This window comes from Sarcophilus harrisii, chromosome 4 (genome assembly GCF_902635505.1).
Source record: "Sarcophilus harrisii chromosome 4, mSarHar1.11, whole genome shotgun sequence".
Lineage (NCBI taxonomy): Eukaryota > Metazoa > Chordata > Mammalia > Dasyuromorphia > Dasyuridae > Sarcophilus > Sarcophilus harrisii.
In genome coordinates, this window is record NC_045429.1 from 289336311 (window position 1) to 289354514 (window position 18204).

At 46.0% G+C, this 18204-nt stretch overlaps 1 protein-coding gene and 1 long non-coding RNA gene across 2 annotated transcripts; both read right to left on the minus strand.

Moving 5' to 3' along the window:
* Positions 1-216: 216 nt before the first annotated feature.
* Positions 217-14269, minus strand: NEURL4 (neuralized E3 ubiquitin protein ligase 4). The gene is given in 31 exon segments (XM_003768795.4): positions 217-939; positions 1245-1413; positions 1563-1675; positions 2208-2352; positions 2544-2651; positions 2962-3049; positions 3336-3515; positions 3897-4055; positions 4572-4736; positions 5021-5182; positions 5510-5608; positions 5813-6043; positions 6216-6361; positions 7018-7146; positions 7341-7516; positions 8005-8083; positions 8171-8247; positions 8373-8571; positions 8712-8874; positions 9072-9157; positions 9590-9771; positions 9994-10261; positions 10539-10611; positions 10906-10994; positions 11079-11190; positions 11467-11774; positions 12474-12897; positions 13315-13536; positions 13538-13599; positions 13887-14019; positions 14213-14269. Coding segments are annotated over 31 exon segments (4809 nt in total). The 3' UTR covers positions 217-734.
* Positions 14270-15040: 771 nt separating this feature from the next.
* Positions 15041-15598, minus strand: LOC116423233. Its single transcript, XR_004233750.1, has 2 exons — positions 15497-15598; positions 15041-15285 (listed from the first exon to the last, which is right to left on the minus strand). It is a non-coding gene; the product is annotated as an uncharacterized LOC116423233 (long non-coding RNA).
* Positions 15599-18204: the final 2606 nt, after the last annotated feature.

Sequence of the window (18204 nt, forward strand, 5' to 3'; positions counted from 1 at the left end):
ATTGCTCTTTTTAGGGTTTACAAAATGATTTACATCAATGACCTTCACAACGGTTCACACAGCAGCTACTAAGCATAAGGCAGAATATGAACTCAGACCTTCTTGATTCCAAATCCCATACTTTATCTTTTGGGACATCTAACTTGTCTACATTTCCTTGGAACTCTGTTAGGATTTCTCTTAGATAAGTGCAAGTGGAGACTGGTACTGACAAAGTTGTATCTGAGACAGGACGTTTATTTCAGTTCTTTAAGAAATCAAGAGTAACAGTTGTATAAGGGTGGCTCTTTCTCCCCCACTATTCCTTCCCACTGGAAAAAGTTTCAACGGAGAGAAGGGAGACAAACTCCCCTTGGGGATTCACATTAACCAGAAACAACGGAAATAAATTAAATGATGGGAGTTTCCCCAAATCAGTGCATGAGGATAAGGGAGAGAACTAGTGGGTTCATTGAGAGAGGCCTTCCAAATTCAGCCCCCATGAACTTTTCCCATGTGTTCTGGACCATCACAATTTCCCCAAATATGTAGGCAACTCCCAACCCAGGAGAGCTACTTGCCAAATCCAGAACTACTCCAAACAAAAATCCAAAGCTCCTGGGAAATCTGAGGGAGGTCCCATCATGTTCCCTCTCTTTCCTGGGAATGGTTGGGGGAATGTATAAAATGTTGGTGCTTCCCAAGTCCATAAACCTTTCCTACTATTGTGCTTGGCAATATGGGCCTATATCCTCTCACTCCACTCGTACCAGCAAGGCATAGAGTAACGTGGCACCCTTTTCCTTGGTCACCCACTCCAGCTCAGCAGGACTAAAGTGAGGGTCGGGTGGACCCCCAAGGGCTGTAGAGGGTGGGCCAGGTGTGTAGGATCCAGGACGTACACACACCTGGAATGCCACCTGGGCCTGGTAGGGCCTTTGAGATTTGGGGTCCCGGAATCTAAAGACAAGAAAGAAAAAAAAGTCTGTTGGGACAATATGAGAACAACACATAGAAAGGAAATTGTAGAAATGTCATTCATATATGTCAGAAATGATATATCATAAAAAAATTGTGGGATAGAGGGAAAGAAGGAAGGGCATTGGGGAAAGCAGGAGGCAAGAAAAAAAATGGGAGTAGGGAAATTAGAACCAAAATGTGTTTAAAAGTGCTGGGCTCCAGGGACCTCCCTCCAAGGTTTCACTAATATCCCCATTACTTAGTTACTCCAACTTTTGTTCCCACCCTCTCCTGCTTTCACTTACTGCACTTTGGAAGCAAGGGCATCAGTTCCAGCAGCATGCCGAAGGGAGGGGGAAAGCAGCACAGGAGGGGGCTGTTCCTCACGAGGAGGGACACAGTTTTCACCAGATTCTCCATACCCACACCCTGGCTCTGCCTTTAAAGGCCGACAGCTTAAGATTGAAGCACTCCCTGAAAGTACAGTGGAATGGTCAGGCATCTTTCCCTTTATTTCCCCCGACCCTCTATAGCTTCTCCATACCCTTCATTTCAGGGAAAAGGAATACTGGTCTCTCCCTCCCCTCAATCATCCATTCTTTAACTTTTTCTTATCCTATTACCTGCCCCTAGTTCCCCTCGGTCCAGCACTCTTCGAACAGCCCCAACACTACTCCCATGGTAGGCCATGTGCCACTTCTTGGATAGTGCTGCTGTCTCCAATCGTGGATTCACTCTGGGGGAAAGAAACATATGCATGTCTGTCTAACCTTGATTACTTCAAAACCCTTTCTCTTAAAAGAAAAGCAAGATGGACTTATTGCATCCAATTGTCTTGCTGAAAACAGCCTAGTAAGAAAGAGGATACCAGGAACATACATCTGGAAAGAATTAGCATTCAAACCCAGATCTTCCATCTCCCAGGTCGGGGTACTTCTAATTGTTATAGTTTTTTAAAATTCTGAATTTAAAAACATCAAATTTTATTGACCTATTTCATAAGTATTTGCACTTATATAACAGAAAAGAAAAAATTGTATAAGAAGCTGTAGATTTCTATTAATGTACAGCTTGGTTTTTTTATTTTAGGGTGTTCAAAATTTTGTCCTGCTTTCCTGTGTTTTCTCAACTTTTGTTCTTTAAAAGTTTCTGCAATGACTTTTTTCCTCGTGGCACAGGATGAAATGGGGAAGAATGGTTAGGAGGGCAAAGGGGGAATAGGGAAGAACAGCAAAACAAAACAAAACAAAAACAAATAAGCTACATGCCTGAGATTGAATCGGCACCAACCAAAAGGCAAGGCATATTCTTGAGGTGGCTCCCCCCGCCTACGATGTGCCTCATCTCCACGAAGTTTCCGACAGGACTCACAGTAGCACAGGCTTCGCTTGGGGGGTGGGACAAAGTAATCCTCTGGCAAAAAAGAGAAAAGCTTAGTTTAGGGCAGAATCCTTATTCCTATATTTCATCTGTGTTCCAGTTTAGCCTGTCCCTCCTCAAGTATCAGAAATGAGCCTTACCTCTTCTGCCAACTATTTAGGAGTTTGAGAAAAGTAATCCTAATGTCACAAGAAAAAAGGTAGAATTAAGGGATGGAATCTCACCTGGCAATAGTAGCAACTCTTGGAATCGAGAACAGAGAGCATGGTATTCACAGCTCTTTAAAGGACTGGCATCCGGAGGTGGAGCCCAACACACACTTTCTTTGATTCCTGAAAGGTAAGGTTAAATCAATAGCGAAAGGGTAGAAAGAGAAGAAGAGTCAAATGGTGTCAGGGAGGAGGAGATGGGAAGAGGGCAAATTTGGGGGACATCTCTTGCCCTCAATGTGCCTCATTCAACTTCTTAAATGCCTGTTTGGGAAGTGAGAGAAAGGGAGGAATTAGGAAAAAAATGATCCTCTGGGAAATAAGCAAAGAATTTAACCATTAAGGATAGGTGTCTCAGAGAAAGGAGAAGAATTAAGAGTAACAAGGTTCCTCCCAGAGGGACTGTAGAGTACAGGCCCTCCCTAAGTCTCACCATCTACCACATCAGCCTTCTCCATGTCCCCCTGGATTCCAGCTCCCTCCCCACTGGTTGCTCCTATCTCAAGGCTCATAATTGTCACCTGGAAAAGAAGAAGGGTTGGTTTATCTTTTGTCTCTGCTCTCGTTTACCACAATGGATTTTCTCAATCCCACGGTGTACCCCACTCCCTCCTCCAGCACCCATAGCCCTTCAATTTCTTTTCCCCTTTAAATTCCCCAGTTCTCTCCATCAAACCCATAAAATCTTCACTATACCCCCAATTCTTTTAAGGCACCACCACCACCACCACCACCACCACGCTCCTCTAACTTCCTAGATTCCTCCCCACTTTCAGCACTATCCCTAACCCACCACCCCCTGCTGACCTGCTCACACTGGCCATAGAGGTCCACTAGGGCATGGCAGGGCTGGGGCACCTCAGCCACAGCCACACCCTGGTCCACACCATTGACATAGAGGTGCAGCCCCCCAGACCCGTCCAACCTCAGCCCCAGCACCGTGCCTTCTGGGCACGTGTCCAGGTTTGGCCCATACTTCTCGCAGATCTGGGGGACAGAAGCATAAGAATGAGCCACTTTTCAAAAAACCCCACCCCAAATATATCAATACCCATTCTCCAATATTATCATTTGGCCAATCCCTACCCCAACTCATATACTTCTTTACGCAACTTTACCCTCTATTCACAGGCTTCCCTTCTTATGATACCCTTAACACTTGTGCCTCTTCCTCATCCTTTGTGCCTATTTACTACCTCCTTCAGGTACACATTACCTTTGTATTCTTTCCCAGTTTCTCCAATGGCTCCCTAATTCCTATACCACTCCATATTTTTCTGGGCCCTTTTCCTGATATCCCAATCATCTCCATTTACTCCATCTGCTTTGCCTACAGGATTGTTCTCTTTCTTCACATGTCCTGCCCACCTTGAGGCCATTATGGAAGATACCCTGGCCCCGAAGTAACCAGGAGGCCCGTTTGAGGGCACAAGCTGAAGCTGGAAAGTTGAGCCGTTCAGGGGGGTAAGCAATGACTCCCAGGGCCAGGGATGAAGTCCACTGCCGGTTCAGGAAATCCAGCCGCACCTGAGGGGAATGGAAGATTATATGTCCTAACAGACATTGACACATAGAAAGTGGTATCACTGGGTATGATGGGGGAGAAGAGAAACAGGACATATCAATTCCTGTGCAGATATGAAGTGATTTAACTTTTGACATAATTTCCTCCTCAGAGAAGTACTATTCATATTAATTTTGCAGAATTTCCTCTCTAGATGAAAAAAGATAAAGCTCATGAATAAAGATGTCTTTGAGAAAGGGATTCTTAAAGAGTGCTGACTTAATTCCTCTCTGTGAAACAGAGATAATGCCCTTTCCTAACCATAGAGAAAAACCAACATTCTACTTCTTTTCTAGGAGGCTGTCAAATGTTTTAACTTCTTTATATTTTCTTTTCTAGGAGGAGGAAAATACAAGTAAGTAGGCCTTTTGTTTCTCTTTCTTAAGGATGGAAGCAAATTGGGTTGAAAGAATGGAGAAATGAGTTCTTCAGAGCAAGGACCTCCCTTCTGTTCAGGGAGGGATCAGGCCTTAGCCCACCTGGACCAGCTGCTGAGGAACCAAGGGCCGGTTTATTACAACTATGCCCTGATTGTAGCTGGCCACCCGTGTGGCTGTCAGGTTTCCATTGGACAAGAGGATGTTCTTTCCATGATTCTCCAGAAACTCAAGGGCTGCAGGGGTAACCACAGCTTCATTCTCACCCTGTTGGAAGAACCATATGGTTGTCAACTACATCTCTAATTCACCCTTTTCTATTCCACAGGTCCCAGTCTAATAAGGGAGGAGTACTTCCCTGTATTGAGAATCAATGAAAGCTAAGGTATACAGCTCTTGCTTACGTAAGAAAACAGGATGAGACACTTCCCCCATTTCCCCCTAGGCCCCAATATCTCAAGACATGCAGATATTGTTCAGAGAAGGTTGGCAGATGGCAGAAAGATGCAGACACTAGATCAACCTTCCTTGCCCCAAACCTCAGCTCTTACCATGGTGCCTGGTTCTTCATCATCCTCATCTTCTTCACCCTCACTGCCAGTATCTGAGCTGAGTGAGGGTGGCTTGGTGCCTTCAATCTCCTCTAGCATCGAGGAGCTGACAATGGAGATGACCTTCACCCGCCCGTACAGGTCCAGCACTACCCACACATTCTGGGGGCACACATGGGTGAGGAAGTGGGGTATTACAGCATACCTCCTCTCCTCACGCTGCTATTCTTCACATAAACCCTACACTCAACAGGGGAGAAAAGCTGAGGGACAAGACTGAAGAAGGTGGGATATCAAGGGTCTCAAACAGATGACAAAATTGGGGAAGGGGAAAAAGTAAGCATCAAAGTCTGAAGGTAACCGGGGTCAAGGAAAGAGTTTTAAGGAGGGGTGAGAGGCATGAACCAAAATGGGAGAAAAGGAGTCAAAGTAAGCAAGATAAGCCTGGTAATAAAGTTGAGGGAAATAAGAAAAATCCAACAGCAGTACCTTGGCAATGTCAGTGGCTGCAGGCCCCATGTCCTCACCATCTACTAGGATATGCATTGTGTCATCTGCTCCTCTACGTACTCCCACACGGCTTCCCACCTGTATGGATTTCAAATGGATTTTAACTCAACTACTTTGCATTCATTCTCTATGTTCTCCTCTCCTAAGTCCATCTTTCAAAATTCTGTCCTCCCCTTCCGTAATTTCACACCATCTCTCCTAACAACACTCCCTGCCCTTTCTCAGCCCTCCCAGGGATCTGTATCAAATCTTCCCCTTTTCCATCCTCCAGACCCTGCTCACCCCTAGCCTCTCCAGATTTCGTCCATAATTCATCCGCTGAAGCTGTCCATTACGTCTCACCTCACAGCCAGAAACCATCCATGTTGTCTTGGCCCGTAGCTCTGGGAGTGAGGTGGGCAGCCCTGGCCCTGCCCCAGTCCCTCCCCCAGGACCCAGGTCCCCTGGTAGAAGTGTTGTCAGCCCTACTTTGAATGAACCTGCCCACTTTTCATCCAGTTCTTCCACTTGTACCTGGTAGGGAGAAGAGGGAAATAGGGTGGTGACTCAAAAGCAGTAGGAAAGAAAGGCAGAAGTATAAAGAATGAATTGTCATGAGTTTCTTCCAAAGTTGTCCATTAACAGTTCTCTTTGAGACTGTTCCCTAGAGGCTTCCAACTCCATTCTCATCATTTCCTATTCCTACCTCAAAGATCTCATCAGTCCTGAGCTCCTTCATGCTGAAGACTAGACCATGAGCATAGCCAGCTACTCTCATGGCCCGAGTACCATCTTCTCCAAATGTCACATTTTTCCCACAGCAGCTGTGGAATCGGTGAGCCACACCTGCCACTGGGAAAGGAAGAGTACAAAAAAGGAAATTAGAGGCATAGAAAAATAAGGGAGACATTCTCTTCTACACTAGGAGCAGGATATAAATTCTGATATGTCTTTTTTTAGCTAAAAAGTGCTTAGGCACTGCTCACTCCTGAGATGGTCAGTGGCAAGAAAGCCTTATGAGGTCATCTCTTCACTAGAGAACCAAATTTAGGCTGCCTGCCTCTGCAGAAAGTGAGAGAGAAGACTCAGCAGATTATTTCCTATTCAAACAGGAAACTAGGAGGGGCAGCTTTCTCTTCTATAAGAAAGAAACAAGTCCAAGCTCCCCAAACCAGAAGTTGAACTTAACATTTCTTTGATCGAAAGATTGAAAGCTCATGAATTTATAACATCACTTTTTCAGAAAGAAAAAGCAAACACTGGTTATCCCTCTCCATTTCTTTTTGAATCCTTAAGTCTTCCTCTTCACCCAAAAATGCCCTGTATATAACCTATACTACTCAAACCGCCACTGTACCCTTAAGAATTTTTTCTCATTTAGGATCCTTAAAACTATTAGCTATTATCTCTGATTTACAATTCCCCCTGTCTCAAGGCCATCATTTTCTATAATGTTGCTTCTAAACTACTCGAACATGTATAAATCCTTTGTTTCCTAAAGTTCTCACCTGGCGAATGAAGTGGGAAAGATTTCTCAGTGGCATTGCTGGTTGATAGGCTGTTATCCATAGGGCCTGTGGCACTGGTAATGGAGACTTGGACACACTGGCCGTAGAGATCCACCACAGCATACACCTCTGGGGTCAGAGGGAGAGGCAGGGGCTGGGACACCAGTTGCCTGAAATCCTAAAGGGAATGAGGACTAAGGTATCTGAGTCCCAAAAAGGGGTGTGGGTTGAGAGGATGGCTTGCATCCCTAAAGGGAAAAGATTGGTTTGGAGAACTAGACACTAGAGGGTCAGACACTTGGATCCCTGAACAGGGAGGTCACCTTTCCCAGCAGGAAGGCCAGAACAGGCAGGCCCTTGGTCTTGACCATTGATGAAGTAATGCAGGTCACCCTTAGCAGTACGCATCATGCCAATCCGAGAGCCAGTGCCTAGAGAATCTAGGTCACAGCCATAGTTGTTTCGCATGGTATTTCCATCCTGCATGATAGCTGTGCCGCTATTGAGGGAAGTAGGGGAAAGGGAAGTTAGCTTCCCTAACAAAATAAGGAATCACACCACTATCAAAAAATTTCTTCAGGGAGAGAGAAGTAGTAAGACCAGGATGTTTTCCCAAACCTAGACCCTCATCCTATACCCCTCACTATCAATTTCCTTTAACTAAGATATCATTTTAGTAAAATGACCCTAGTACTATTTTCAACAATATCCTTTATCCATATGCCTGCTATAGTGTCTACATGCTATGGTGCATTCTTTTTTTCCTTCCATAAAAGTTTAGACTATTATTATGGAAATTCTCTATCAATGGTAGTTCTCTGCCCCACATTCAACAAAGCTTCTCCATAAAAAACCACAGTCCCTAGAAATGTTTTCCAACCCAGAAGACCTTTATCCCATCCCATGCGATGCCTGGCATAGTCCTTTGCTAAAAAGACATTCAAACAATAACAGTAGTAGTGAATAGATGAATAAATTGCCTCACACCTCAGCATCCATGTGTCATAGTCAATGTCAGTCATTGTGTTGGGGAACTCCAGGTCTTCCGGTCGTATGGCAGTTACTCCTGAGGGGGGAAAGAGCACCTTTATGGCTCAAGCAATCTTTATGGCTAAAATGTCAGTCTTCCCCTCGATCTCCTTAACCAACCTACCAGCCTCAATAGACCCTGACCAACGATCAACCATTTTCTGGATGACAATCTCAAAGAGTTCTCCCTCTCGAAGAGCCCTGCCAGAGAAAAGGAGAAGACTTAAAGACAGTTTCTGAAGGCATCAAGGATGCAAGAACCAGGCAGAGGAAGAGGGGGCAGGAAGGAAAGGGAAACTGATACCTTTATCCCCTATGGGACTGACCGGTTGGAGATGACGATGGCATCGTTGAATTCACTTCGACAGTTGTGCCTGAGTGCTGTGCGGCCCCCATTGGTGATGACAGCATTGCTGCCATGAAGCTGGTGAAATCGAAGATCAGTGGCTCCTGCCCCAGATGAAGGTGAACTTGGTGACAGCTGGTTATTTCCTTCAGAAATGTCATCAGGGAGTGGCAGCAACTCTAGTATTCGGGGTAGAGTGGAGAATCAGTTACCACATCTGTGTTTCAAATCTCATGTCTCTTTGTCTCAAAATTCCTCCCAGACTTCCCCTTTGAGCTCCACAAAGTGCTTCCTGCCTATCCTTATGTTCTTTCCTCACCAGAGTCATCCACAATGGTAGCTTGTGCAGCCTGGCCATAGAGATCAACTACAGCATAAACTCCCGGGGGCACATTCCATGCTGCAGGGCCTTGGGCCACCCCATTGACAAAGAAGTGGAGGGTGCCATCCTCACGACGTACCACACCCACTGTGTCCCCTGCCTTGGGAAAAGGAATAAGAAGTCAGCCACAGTTCCTGAACCATATTGAGTGAAGGAAAGGATGTTATCACCACCAACCATGAACCACAGTATATTCTCTCTTCCCTCAGGGGTGTAGTGAGGGAAAGAAATCATCTCCATACTCTAGCCCCACCTACTGTACCCCTTAGGGAACAAAGTCCACAATCCCTACCAGACCTTGAGTCGGTCAAGGTTGTGACCATACTCGTCCAGAATAGTTGTTCCATTGTGCATCACCCCATTCCCAGTCATCATCCAAGTTCCTAGTAAAGAAAGGTAAGGGTTGGAAAAAGTTCACATCATTAAGAGCTCTTAATGGGATATAAGGAACAAAGGAGAATGAATTATAGGACTATTATTTTAAATGTGAAGAATGGATTTTAATCCCAGATCTTTCTTTGATTCAAGATGTGACTGTGGACTAGCAAGTCATCACCTGTCTGGAACTATTTCCCTAAACTAGAGAGCTAGAGGAGCTAAAGATTCTATGGTTTTATAATACCTAGTTGAGTACAAGAGTCAAAGGTACTGAATGCCTCCTATTTTTCTTATCCTCAGCTCCTTCCTTCCCAGAACTTGTCCCTCTACCTTTCTTCAGTCTTTATGTTGCTTTACAAATTGTTCCCAAACCCTTATTCAAACTCATCCACTTCTAAACATTTCTCTCCAATTCTTAAAGCAGGAGCCTCTCTCACCTGAACGCAAATTGGTCATAGTAGAGGGCAGCTGCAGATAAGCTGGATTGTGGGTGGTGACCCCAATTTCGATTGAACCAGCCCATTTATCCACCATCTTGTCAATTCGAACCTGGAATAGCTCTCCATCCCGAAGGGCTCTGCTGCTCAACACTACACCATGATTGAAGTCATCAGTGGCACTGAGTGTAGAAAAGATGGGAAATCAGCCCTGTTCTTCTACCTAAGACTCAGCCACACTTCCAGCTGTCCTCAAATTCCAGTCTCCTTAGGGAAACGATTCCCCTTAGTCAGACAACTCCCAAATCCCAGTTATTCCTTAGGTGCCACTTTATCCCACTACTCTGAAGGACCTTCCCCCCTACCCTGACCAACTGAGCCCCTTCCTATCCCAGAAGCTATACTGGGGTCGAAGAGCAGTCCGTCCTTCATGGGTGATTGCTGCCTTCTGTCCACAGTTGGGGTGGAAGAGCAGGCGATCAGGCTCAGAGTGGGCAAGGCCAGGAGGAGGCCTTCGATGGGCACCTTCAGGAGACAGGGCCCGAAGGATAGCATTGTTTCGTCGAAGACGGTCACTGTGGTTATGGTTGTGGACAATGGTCACCTTCACTGCCATCCCATACAAGTCCACCACACCATACACTACTGGGGGTGTCACTGAAGTTGCCACACCTACCCAGGAACAAAGGAAGGAAGGAAAGATTCTAAAAGAAGGAAGGATGGATGAATAGAGTCATAAGAAAAGACAAACTTAGAGAGGCCCCAAAATACTAACAAAATCATAGAAAGGGAAGGAGGCATAGAATAAGTCGAACCTGGGCCCATTCCCATCTTTTATTCTCAAGCTCAAATCCTCTATAACCTCACAACATCAACATCAATCTCACTCCCAACTCTATTCAATTATTCCATCCTAGTAGATTTACCTTAGTCTGTTTTCTCCACTTACCCTGATCAATTCCATTGATGAAGAAATGTAGTGCAGAGCTGGCTTTTCTGGTGAGACCAATGTGGTCCCCTTCCTTTAGGGAGGGGAGGAAGGACAAGAGATGTCATAGTACTCAAAGACTTTCCACCCTACCCATATATCCCCAGAAGGTCCCATATCCAAAATGAAGTCAGAATCTTGGGAGTTCTCCCATTTAACTATATTATCAGACAGAAATTAGGACTCAGTAATAATAAGGGCAGACTGAGCAAAAAATCTTACTTGCTGAAACACCTCCATTTATCTAGTAGGGAGAAAATCTAGAGTATTGCCCCTCTCCCCTTCTACCTTTCCCAACTACCTTTTTAGTCCTGACCCTGGCTCTCACCTGCAGTTCATCTAGGCTGAACTCACAGTATTCCCGACGGGTCCCTTTGCCATTGGTAAGGATCCCACAGCCACTCATCATAATGGTGCCTACCGAAGAGAAACCCTACTCTCCTTAGTTATGACCTTGAGATCCTCCCTACCAGTTCCCCTAAAAGCCCAGCTCTCTAGTACCTGAGCGCAGATTAGTCATAGTTGCAGGATACTCCAGGCTGTTTGGGTTGTGAGTTGTTACTCCAATTTCTATGGAGCCTGACCATTTATCCACTAGCTTGTCAATTCGAATCTTAGGGTAGAAGAAAGTCAGCAAATGGGAGGAAGAACAGAATGGTGACGTAGATACACATCCAGACACCAAATATACATGGATAAACTGGAAAAAAAAAACCCACAAACAAAAACAAAACCCTCTGGTCCATTCTACAACCTCCCATCCCACACTTATTAAAAACATTGTACTAAATGTCTGGGTCCTCAAAAGGAACATCATTTAAGGAACTGAGACATAAGAAACATGAATTTCTGAAGAGCAAAGCTGAGATCAAGTCATCAGAGTTTCTACCTCAAACATCTCATTGTCACGAAGTGGGCGATTTGTCATGACTACTCCATTGTTGAACTCATCTAGAGGCCGTCGACGCTCAGCTGTCTTGTTGTTGTTGCTAAGTTTGATGAGGGTGCCACACTTTTCATGAAACAGCAGGGCATCGTTAGAGGTTAGGAGTGTTGGGGTAGGGAGTCCACTCCCACCAGCAGTAGGTCCTGACTCTTCTGCAGGTGGTGAGCCAAGGCTGACACTCAGGAGTCCCCCATTGTAAGCAGATAGGATGGCATTACTTACTACTTCTGATAATTCCATGCCTGAGAAACCTGTAGTCAAGAAATTGGCAAAGGGGTAAAATAAAGTTTTCTAAGGAATGTTTCCCCTTTTTTGAAAGCACTTCTCTTCAACTTCCCACCTTCTTTGTATTTACCTCTCTCTTCTTCCTTACCCCAGCCACTGTTCTTAATGCTTCTCTCCCTACCATTCTCTCTCCTTCCCCCGTTTCCACCTTAAGGCTTTAGGGAAAACTTGTCCAGCTAGGCCTGGGACAGCATGTGGGTTGAGGAGCAGGGTGGGGATGGAAAGAGTAAGGTATCCAGCTCTCACTGCTGATCCTCTCAATCAGGACACTTTCCCAGGTCTAGCCCCTTATGCCCAAAATATTCCTTTCAACTACTCTGCATGTACCAGTTTTTATTTTGCCCATATCCTTCTCTTTCCAAAACGCTTTATTATATATGAGATATATATATACTAGATATATACTATATTTTAACTTTCTTTTGTTTCTTATACTCTTCCACATCCCCTTAATATTTCACAAATACCAGATTCCCCCCAAAATACATTTTCAACTATTCCACACAAACTATATTCCCAGCTTTCTCTCCCATACACCAACTGTGCCAACCTCTACACCTCCAGCTGTTTTCTTATTCTCCCTTCCCCTGCATAAATACACAAGTTCCCAAATATCTCCTATGTTCCCAAACTGAAACCCTCTTCCTTTCATTGTAGTATCTCACCTTCATCTCCAGTAGCCCCCTGATCAGCAGAAGTGTCCCCAGCGGGGAGGGCAGGGGGAGGCGTAGGGGTACCAAGACCAGGTTCTGGGGGCAGCACGGTGATTTGAGTACACTTGCCATAGAGATCGACCACAGCCCAGACTCGAGAGGGAAGGCCAGTAGCAGCAACGCCACAGTCCCGCCCATTGACCCAGAGTCGAAGCTCACCAGCAGCTGTGCGCTCCACACCCACACGGTCCCCCTCACCCAGCTGGTCCAGATCCTGCCCATACTCTTCCAGCACTGAGCGCCCATCTCGAAGCACTGAGCAACCAGACACTACCCAAGAGCCCCCTTTCAGTCCCGTGGCGCTACTTGGGAAGTCCAACACACCCGGGTCCAACGCTGTTACTCCGATCTCAATTGATCCACTCCAAGAGTTCACCTAGACATGGACAATCAGGAGTTGAGTGGGAAGAGAGAGCATAAGAAACATTAGTTCAGGTGGACTTTAGGCCTTCCTAAATCTACTGTCCCTCCTCTTTTATCTGACTTCCTAATCATTCTCTTAGTGCCGTTGGTCCTTACAAACCCGGAGTCTTTTTCCACGTCTGAATATCTTCATTACTGAGATATAGCCTTGGAAAATAAGACAAAGAAAACATTAACTACCCTCTAAAGCCTCACTCCTCAGGGACTGGGTCTCTGGGGTCATTACCTCGGTGCAATCTGCTTCTCTCTTATTGGCCCTGAGAGCATCTGCTTCACTAGCTCGTTAACACCAGCCACCCCCACCCCCATCCTCATCCCTACCCCACCCCCCTCCTCCCCGTCTCCTGGACACCCCGGAATCGGCCCACACCTTGCGGTCAATCCGCACCGTGAAGACTCGCCCGTCCCTCAGGGGCTCCCGGCTCAGCACCAGCCCATGGTTGAATTCCTGGCCGGGTTGCTGTCTCCGAGCTGTGCGGCCACCCCCGGACAGACTCACCAGCCGTCCGGTGCGCGGGTGCAGTTCCCCGCCACCACCGCCGCCGCCGCCTCCGCCGCCGCCGCCGCCCACCCCGGCCCCCGGCCCCCCCCCCGCCCCGGCCGCCATCCCCAGCGCCGCCGCCGCCGCCGCCGCCGCCGCCGCCGCCGCCGCCCGCTCAGAAGCTGACACCGGGGCCTGCGCGACAGCTGTGCTTATCGGCAGCCTGGCAACCTGGATGGGTAATGCGAAGGGGAAGAAGCGAAGGTGGCAGATTTGCTTTACGGCACTGCCGGGCACTTTGGGTCGGCCCCGCCCACTGAAGGTGAAGCTGAGCCGGGGTAACAGGGAGAGGGAATCCGATGTGGGGCGGGGGGAAGGCGCTGGAGGAAGGATGGAGCGGGGGGGGGGGGGAGGATGCAACCAAAACGCGGAGGACAGTCTCGGAGTTTGCTTTACGGCACGGTGGTGCAATCGCTTTGCGACATCTGATAAGATGGCCCTTTCATTACGCTCGCTTAGGTACCGTCGCTTTATGGCTGAGAGGCGCGAGCTTAGTGAGTACTGTTGTTTCCAGATCGTGAAACAAACCGACCACTGGCGAGGCGGGGGAAAAAGGAAGACATGGAGACTCCGCCTTGATATCTGATTTATGGCAAAGACATTTCTCCTGTGGTCTGCCCCCAACCCTAGGACACCCCACAGCAAGCAACTGTTCCTTAGTTCCAAGTCCTAACTTGCAACACGAAAAACGATGCCATAGCAACACGAAGGCTTAAAATTGCTTTACATCAGAAGAGCCGTAGTATGTCAACTTTTTAATTGTTTTACGACAGTCGGGAAGCATCTTAATCGAGAGTTTGAGTGTTCTAAACCTGCGATGGCGATTCCTTTATTCCCACTCCTTTTCGCCTGTGACAGCCAAGAAATAACAATTCCTTACCTAAGGCAGCGGCTATGTAGGTACAATCATGCAGCCTATTGCTTTACGGCAACGGGACCTCCTAAGTAGTACTGTCGTCTCTTTACCGTCCCAGGTAAAAAAAAAAAAAAAAAAGAGAGAGAAAAAAAAAAAGCTGTCCTCCGCTTTTCGTGGTTTCGCTCTAGGACCTCATCTCCGGCTGTTATACTCGCATCTGGGATTACCCACTTGCTGTGCAATAATTGTATGGAGATATCTGCTGTCTTACGACAGTCGCTTCTAGGGAGTGTGGTAGATATTTTGCTTAAATTGCCTGTCATACTTTATTCCCATATCCACAGAAATTTCCATCTGCATCTCCAGAATCTTTTTCCTTAATCCAAAACCTTTGGATTTTATAATGAAGGCGTTACAAACTGTCACGGTAGCTATAGCAACGGATAATCAAAAATGAGACGTGAAGCTCCATAAGAATTATAACTAGAAGCATCCCTGCATGTTTCGTTATTTTGTACATAATAATAGATGAAGAAAATTAAGCTGGGAAAAGTGAAACTACCTCATCCAAAGCCAAAAAGTTAGTTCCATCGAGGCTAACATCGAAAGCACCCAAATATGTTTAAACTCAGGGATAACGTTATCCAAGGGAAGTACTTTAACTACTTTGATGGAGAGCATCCTTTTTTCCTCGATCAACTCCACTCCCCTCCCGCTAGGAAAGTCACAAAGACAAAAGCCCCTCTCCCAGGGTCCGGGCTCCGTGATTGGCCAAGTTAGGTGCTGGTGGGGCAGGGAAGGAGACTTAGAAAAAGGTTGCTGGGGAGTGCCGAAAGAGCGGGCATCCGCGAAGGAAGCTGGAATCCCGAGACTCCCACACTTGAATCGTGACTCCGCCCACCTTCGCTTCCCCGGTGGGAGGGGGCAAGAGGAAAGAACAGCCCCTGGGGAGAGCAAAGAGAAAGGGAGAGTGGGATTTATTTCCCCCAGCTGGCCGCGGTGCGGGCGGAGCCACAAGGGTGGGGCTATATGGGATGGAGGAGCGTGGTGGGGTGTACGAGGGAGGCTGCCTAGTTCGGGGAGGGGTAGAATGGAGAAGGGGGAGGCTGTAGCGGGGTTACTAGAGGCAGTGGCGCGGGGTTGGAAGGCTAGTACCTGCTAGGGTAGGGTCTCTGGCATTCAGAATGGGGCTGCGGCTGGCTCGCGCTTGCCCAGCTCCTGCTTGCTCTGCGCTGTGCTCAGCCCTCGCCCAGTCTCTCTCCCCCTCCCCCCGCCCCGCCCCTGATGCAGCCCCGGGACATCTTGAAGAATACTAGCCCCATCAGGGTGCCCGAGGGTCCCCAGTGGGGAGAAATACGGAGGCAAGGAGCAGAATTGGAGAATTGGGGAGGAAATGAAGGAAGCGCTTAACTCTAAAACTACTTGAAGGACAGATTCTTCCTGAATCCTGGTCTCTGTAAAAGATCCTGAGAGGCACCACCCCCATTGATAACACTCACTACTGATTAAGCTTCCTATTGAATTAAATAGACTCATTCAATTCTATTCAAATTCAGCGTAAATTGTACCCAGCCCCAACAACAGCAACCCCCAGCTTGAGGCAAGGTTTATAAAAGGAGCCAGTCTTAAACCCTCTCTTTACAGAGGACCTAACGTGTCATGCCATGCCAAAAAAAACTCTGCCCGCTGGGATGATATTCTCTTTCAGCTTTACGCTCTCTTTATCCTCACCTATTTCCCCAATGAGACTTTGTCTCCCTTTTGGGACTTTTATTATCTCTGTCCGGACTTTGCCACTAAGGAATTCAGTCTTTCTATTCATGCATAGCAAAGGCTTACATCCCAATGCCTATAATAAACTTTTTATCATTCTAGCTTTTTGAGCGTCGTAAATTTCTTTACAAAGTATCTCTGTGCCGCTAGAAGGGGGTTCCGCAAAATTCCGTACCCATGTCCAAATCCCAAGGGAATTTAGGGGAGCCAAACCTCTTCATTTAGTTCCCTGAACTCCTGTCCTGCCACTAACTTCATCATCTACTCCCTGCCCACCTGGAACCCTAATCTCATTATTTTGGTTCCCTGAATCTAATCTCATCATTTGGTTCTCTAACAATTCTAAATCTAGACCTCCTCATTCACTGACCGGGAATCCCAAAATCTAGATATCATTAGAAGGAGGGTTGAAAGGAGGAGAGAGCTAGGGACCTTAGAGTCAGCTGAGAGGGAAGTCCTTAAGGACTTATGGAAGATAAAGACTATGAAAGGAGTGTGGGAAGTTGAAGAATCAAGGGATGAAGAGTTGGAAGGGAAAGGACTTTAGTCATCTAGTCCCCAGCTTCTAACTCTGGTTCTCCATCCCATATGGGGTCTGGTAACTGAATATAGGAGGTCATGAAATTATGATTTACTATCAGCAAATGTTTAATTTGCTATTTTATATAATTATACCCGAGGTCATGTAAAAATTGCTCTGGTGGAAAAGGGTCAAAAGTGGAAAAAGTTTTACGAAGCCCTGAATTCTAGTCCAATTTCAGTTGAGAAAACAGACAAAAACTTAATTTGGGGGCAGTTAGGTGGGGCAGTGCATAGAGCACCAAGCCTGAAGTCAGGAAGACCTAAGTTCAAATCTAGTCTCAAACACAACATTTCCTAATTGTGTGACTCTGGGCAAGTCACTTAACTCCAACTGCCTCAGCAAAAACAAAACAAAAATTTAATTTGCCCAAGCTGTCAGTTTTAGACTTGGAATTATTTGTACCAGAAAGCACTTCCTCAGCCTAGAGTTTTCCATGTCTGCCTAGAGTGGGAAAGAGAAATAGGTCACAAAGGTTCTGGATTGGGTCTCATGAGATCCCTCTCCATGACTTTTTTATTCCAAGAAGTCCCAACATTGGGATGAGACAAATATCTTGGCCACTGTAATGCTGGAGAAACTGAGGCAAGATAGAGATTTTTAATCAAGAAAGTTTTTAATATTTTGTTTGAAAGGGAGAAATTGTCCTGGGGGCATGCTGCCCCCAGGGCTGATGTCCAAAGCATCCAGCAAACAACATGAGTTCTTAAAGGGTATGCATAATTTGATAGTCCTTTGGGCATAATTCCAAATTTGAGAATAAAGAATTTCTATTTGATTTTTGCATTGGGATATTAATCTGTTTCTTGTGCAGCATGATAATTGTGGAAATATGTATTGAGGAATTGCACATTTTTTAAAATAACTGTTTTTTTTTATTTTGAAAAAAATTTCTTTACAACATTATCCCTTGTACTCACTTCTGTTTGGACTTTTTCCCTCCCTCTCTCCACCCCGTTGCCCAGATGGCAAAGAGTCCTATATGTGTTAAATATGTCACAGTATATCCTAGATACAATATATGTGTGTAGAACCGAACAGTTCTCTTGTCGCACAGGAAGAATTGGATTCAAAAGGTAAAAATAACCCAGGAAGAAAAACAAAAATGCAAACAGTTTACATTCATTTCCCAGTGTTCTTTCTTTGGGTGTAGATGCTTCTGTCCATTATTGATCAATTGAAACTGAGTTAGATCTTCTCTTTGTCGAAGAAATCCACTTCCATCAGAATTCATCCTCATACAGTTATCTTTGTTGAAGTATATAATGATCTCCTGGTTCTGCTCATTTCACTTAGCATCAGTTCATGTAAGTCTCTCCAAGCCTTTCTGAAATCATCCTGTTGGTCATTTCTTACAGAACAGTAATATTCCATAACATTCATATACCACAATTTACCCAACCATTCTCTAATTGATGGGCATCCATTCATTTTCCAGTTTCTAGCCACTACAAACAGAGCTGCCATAAACATTTTGGCACATACAGGTCCCTTTCCCTTCTTTATGATC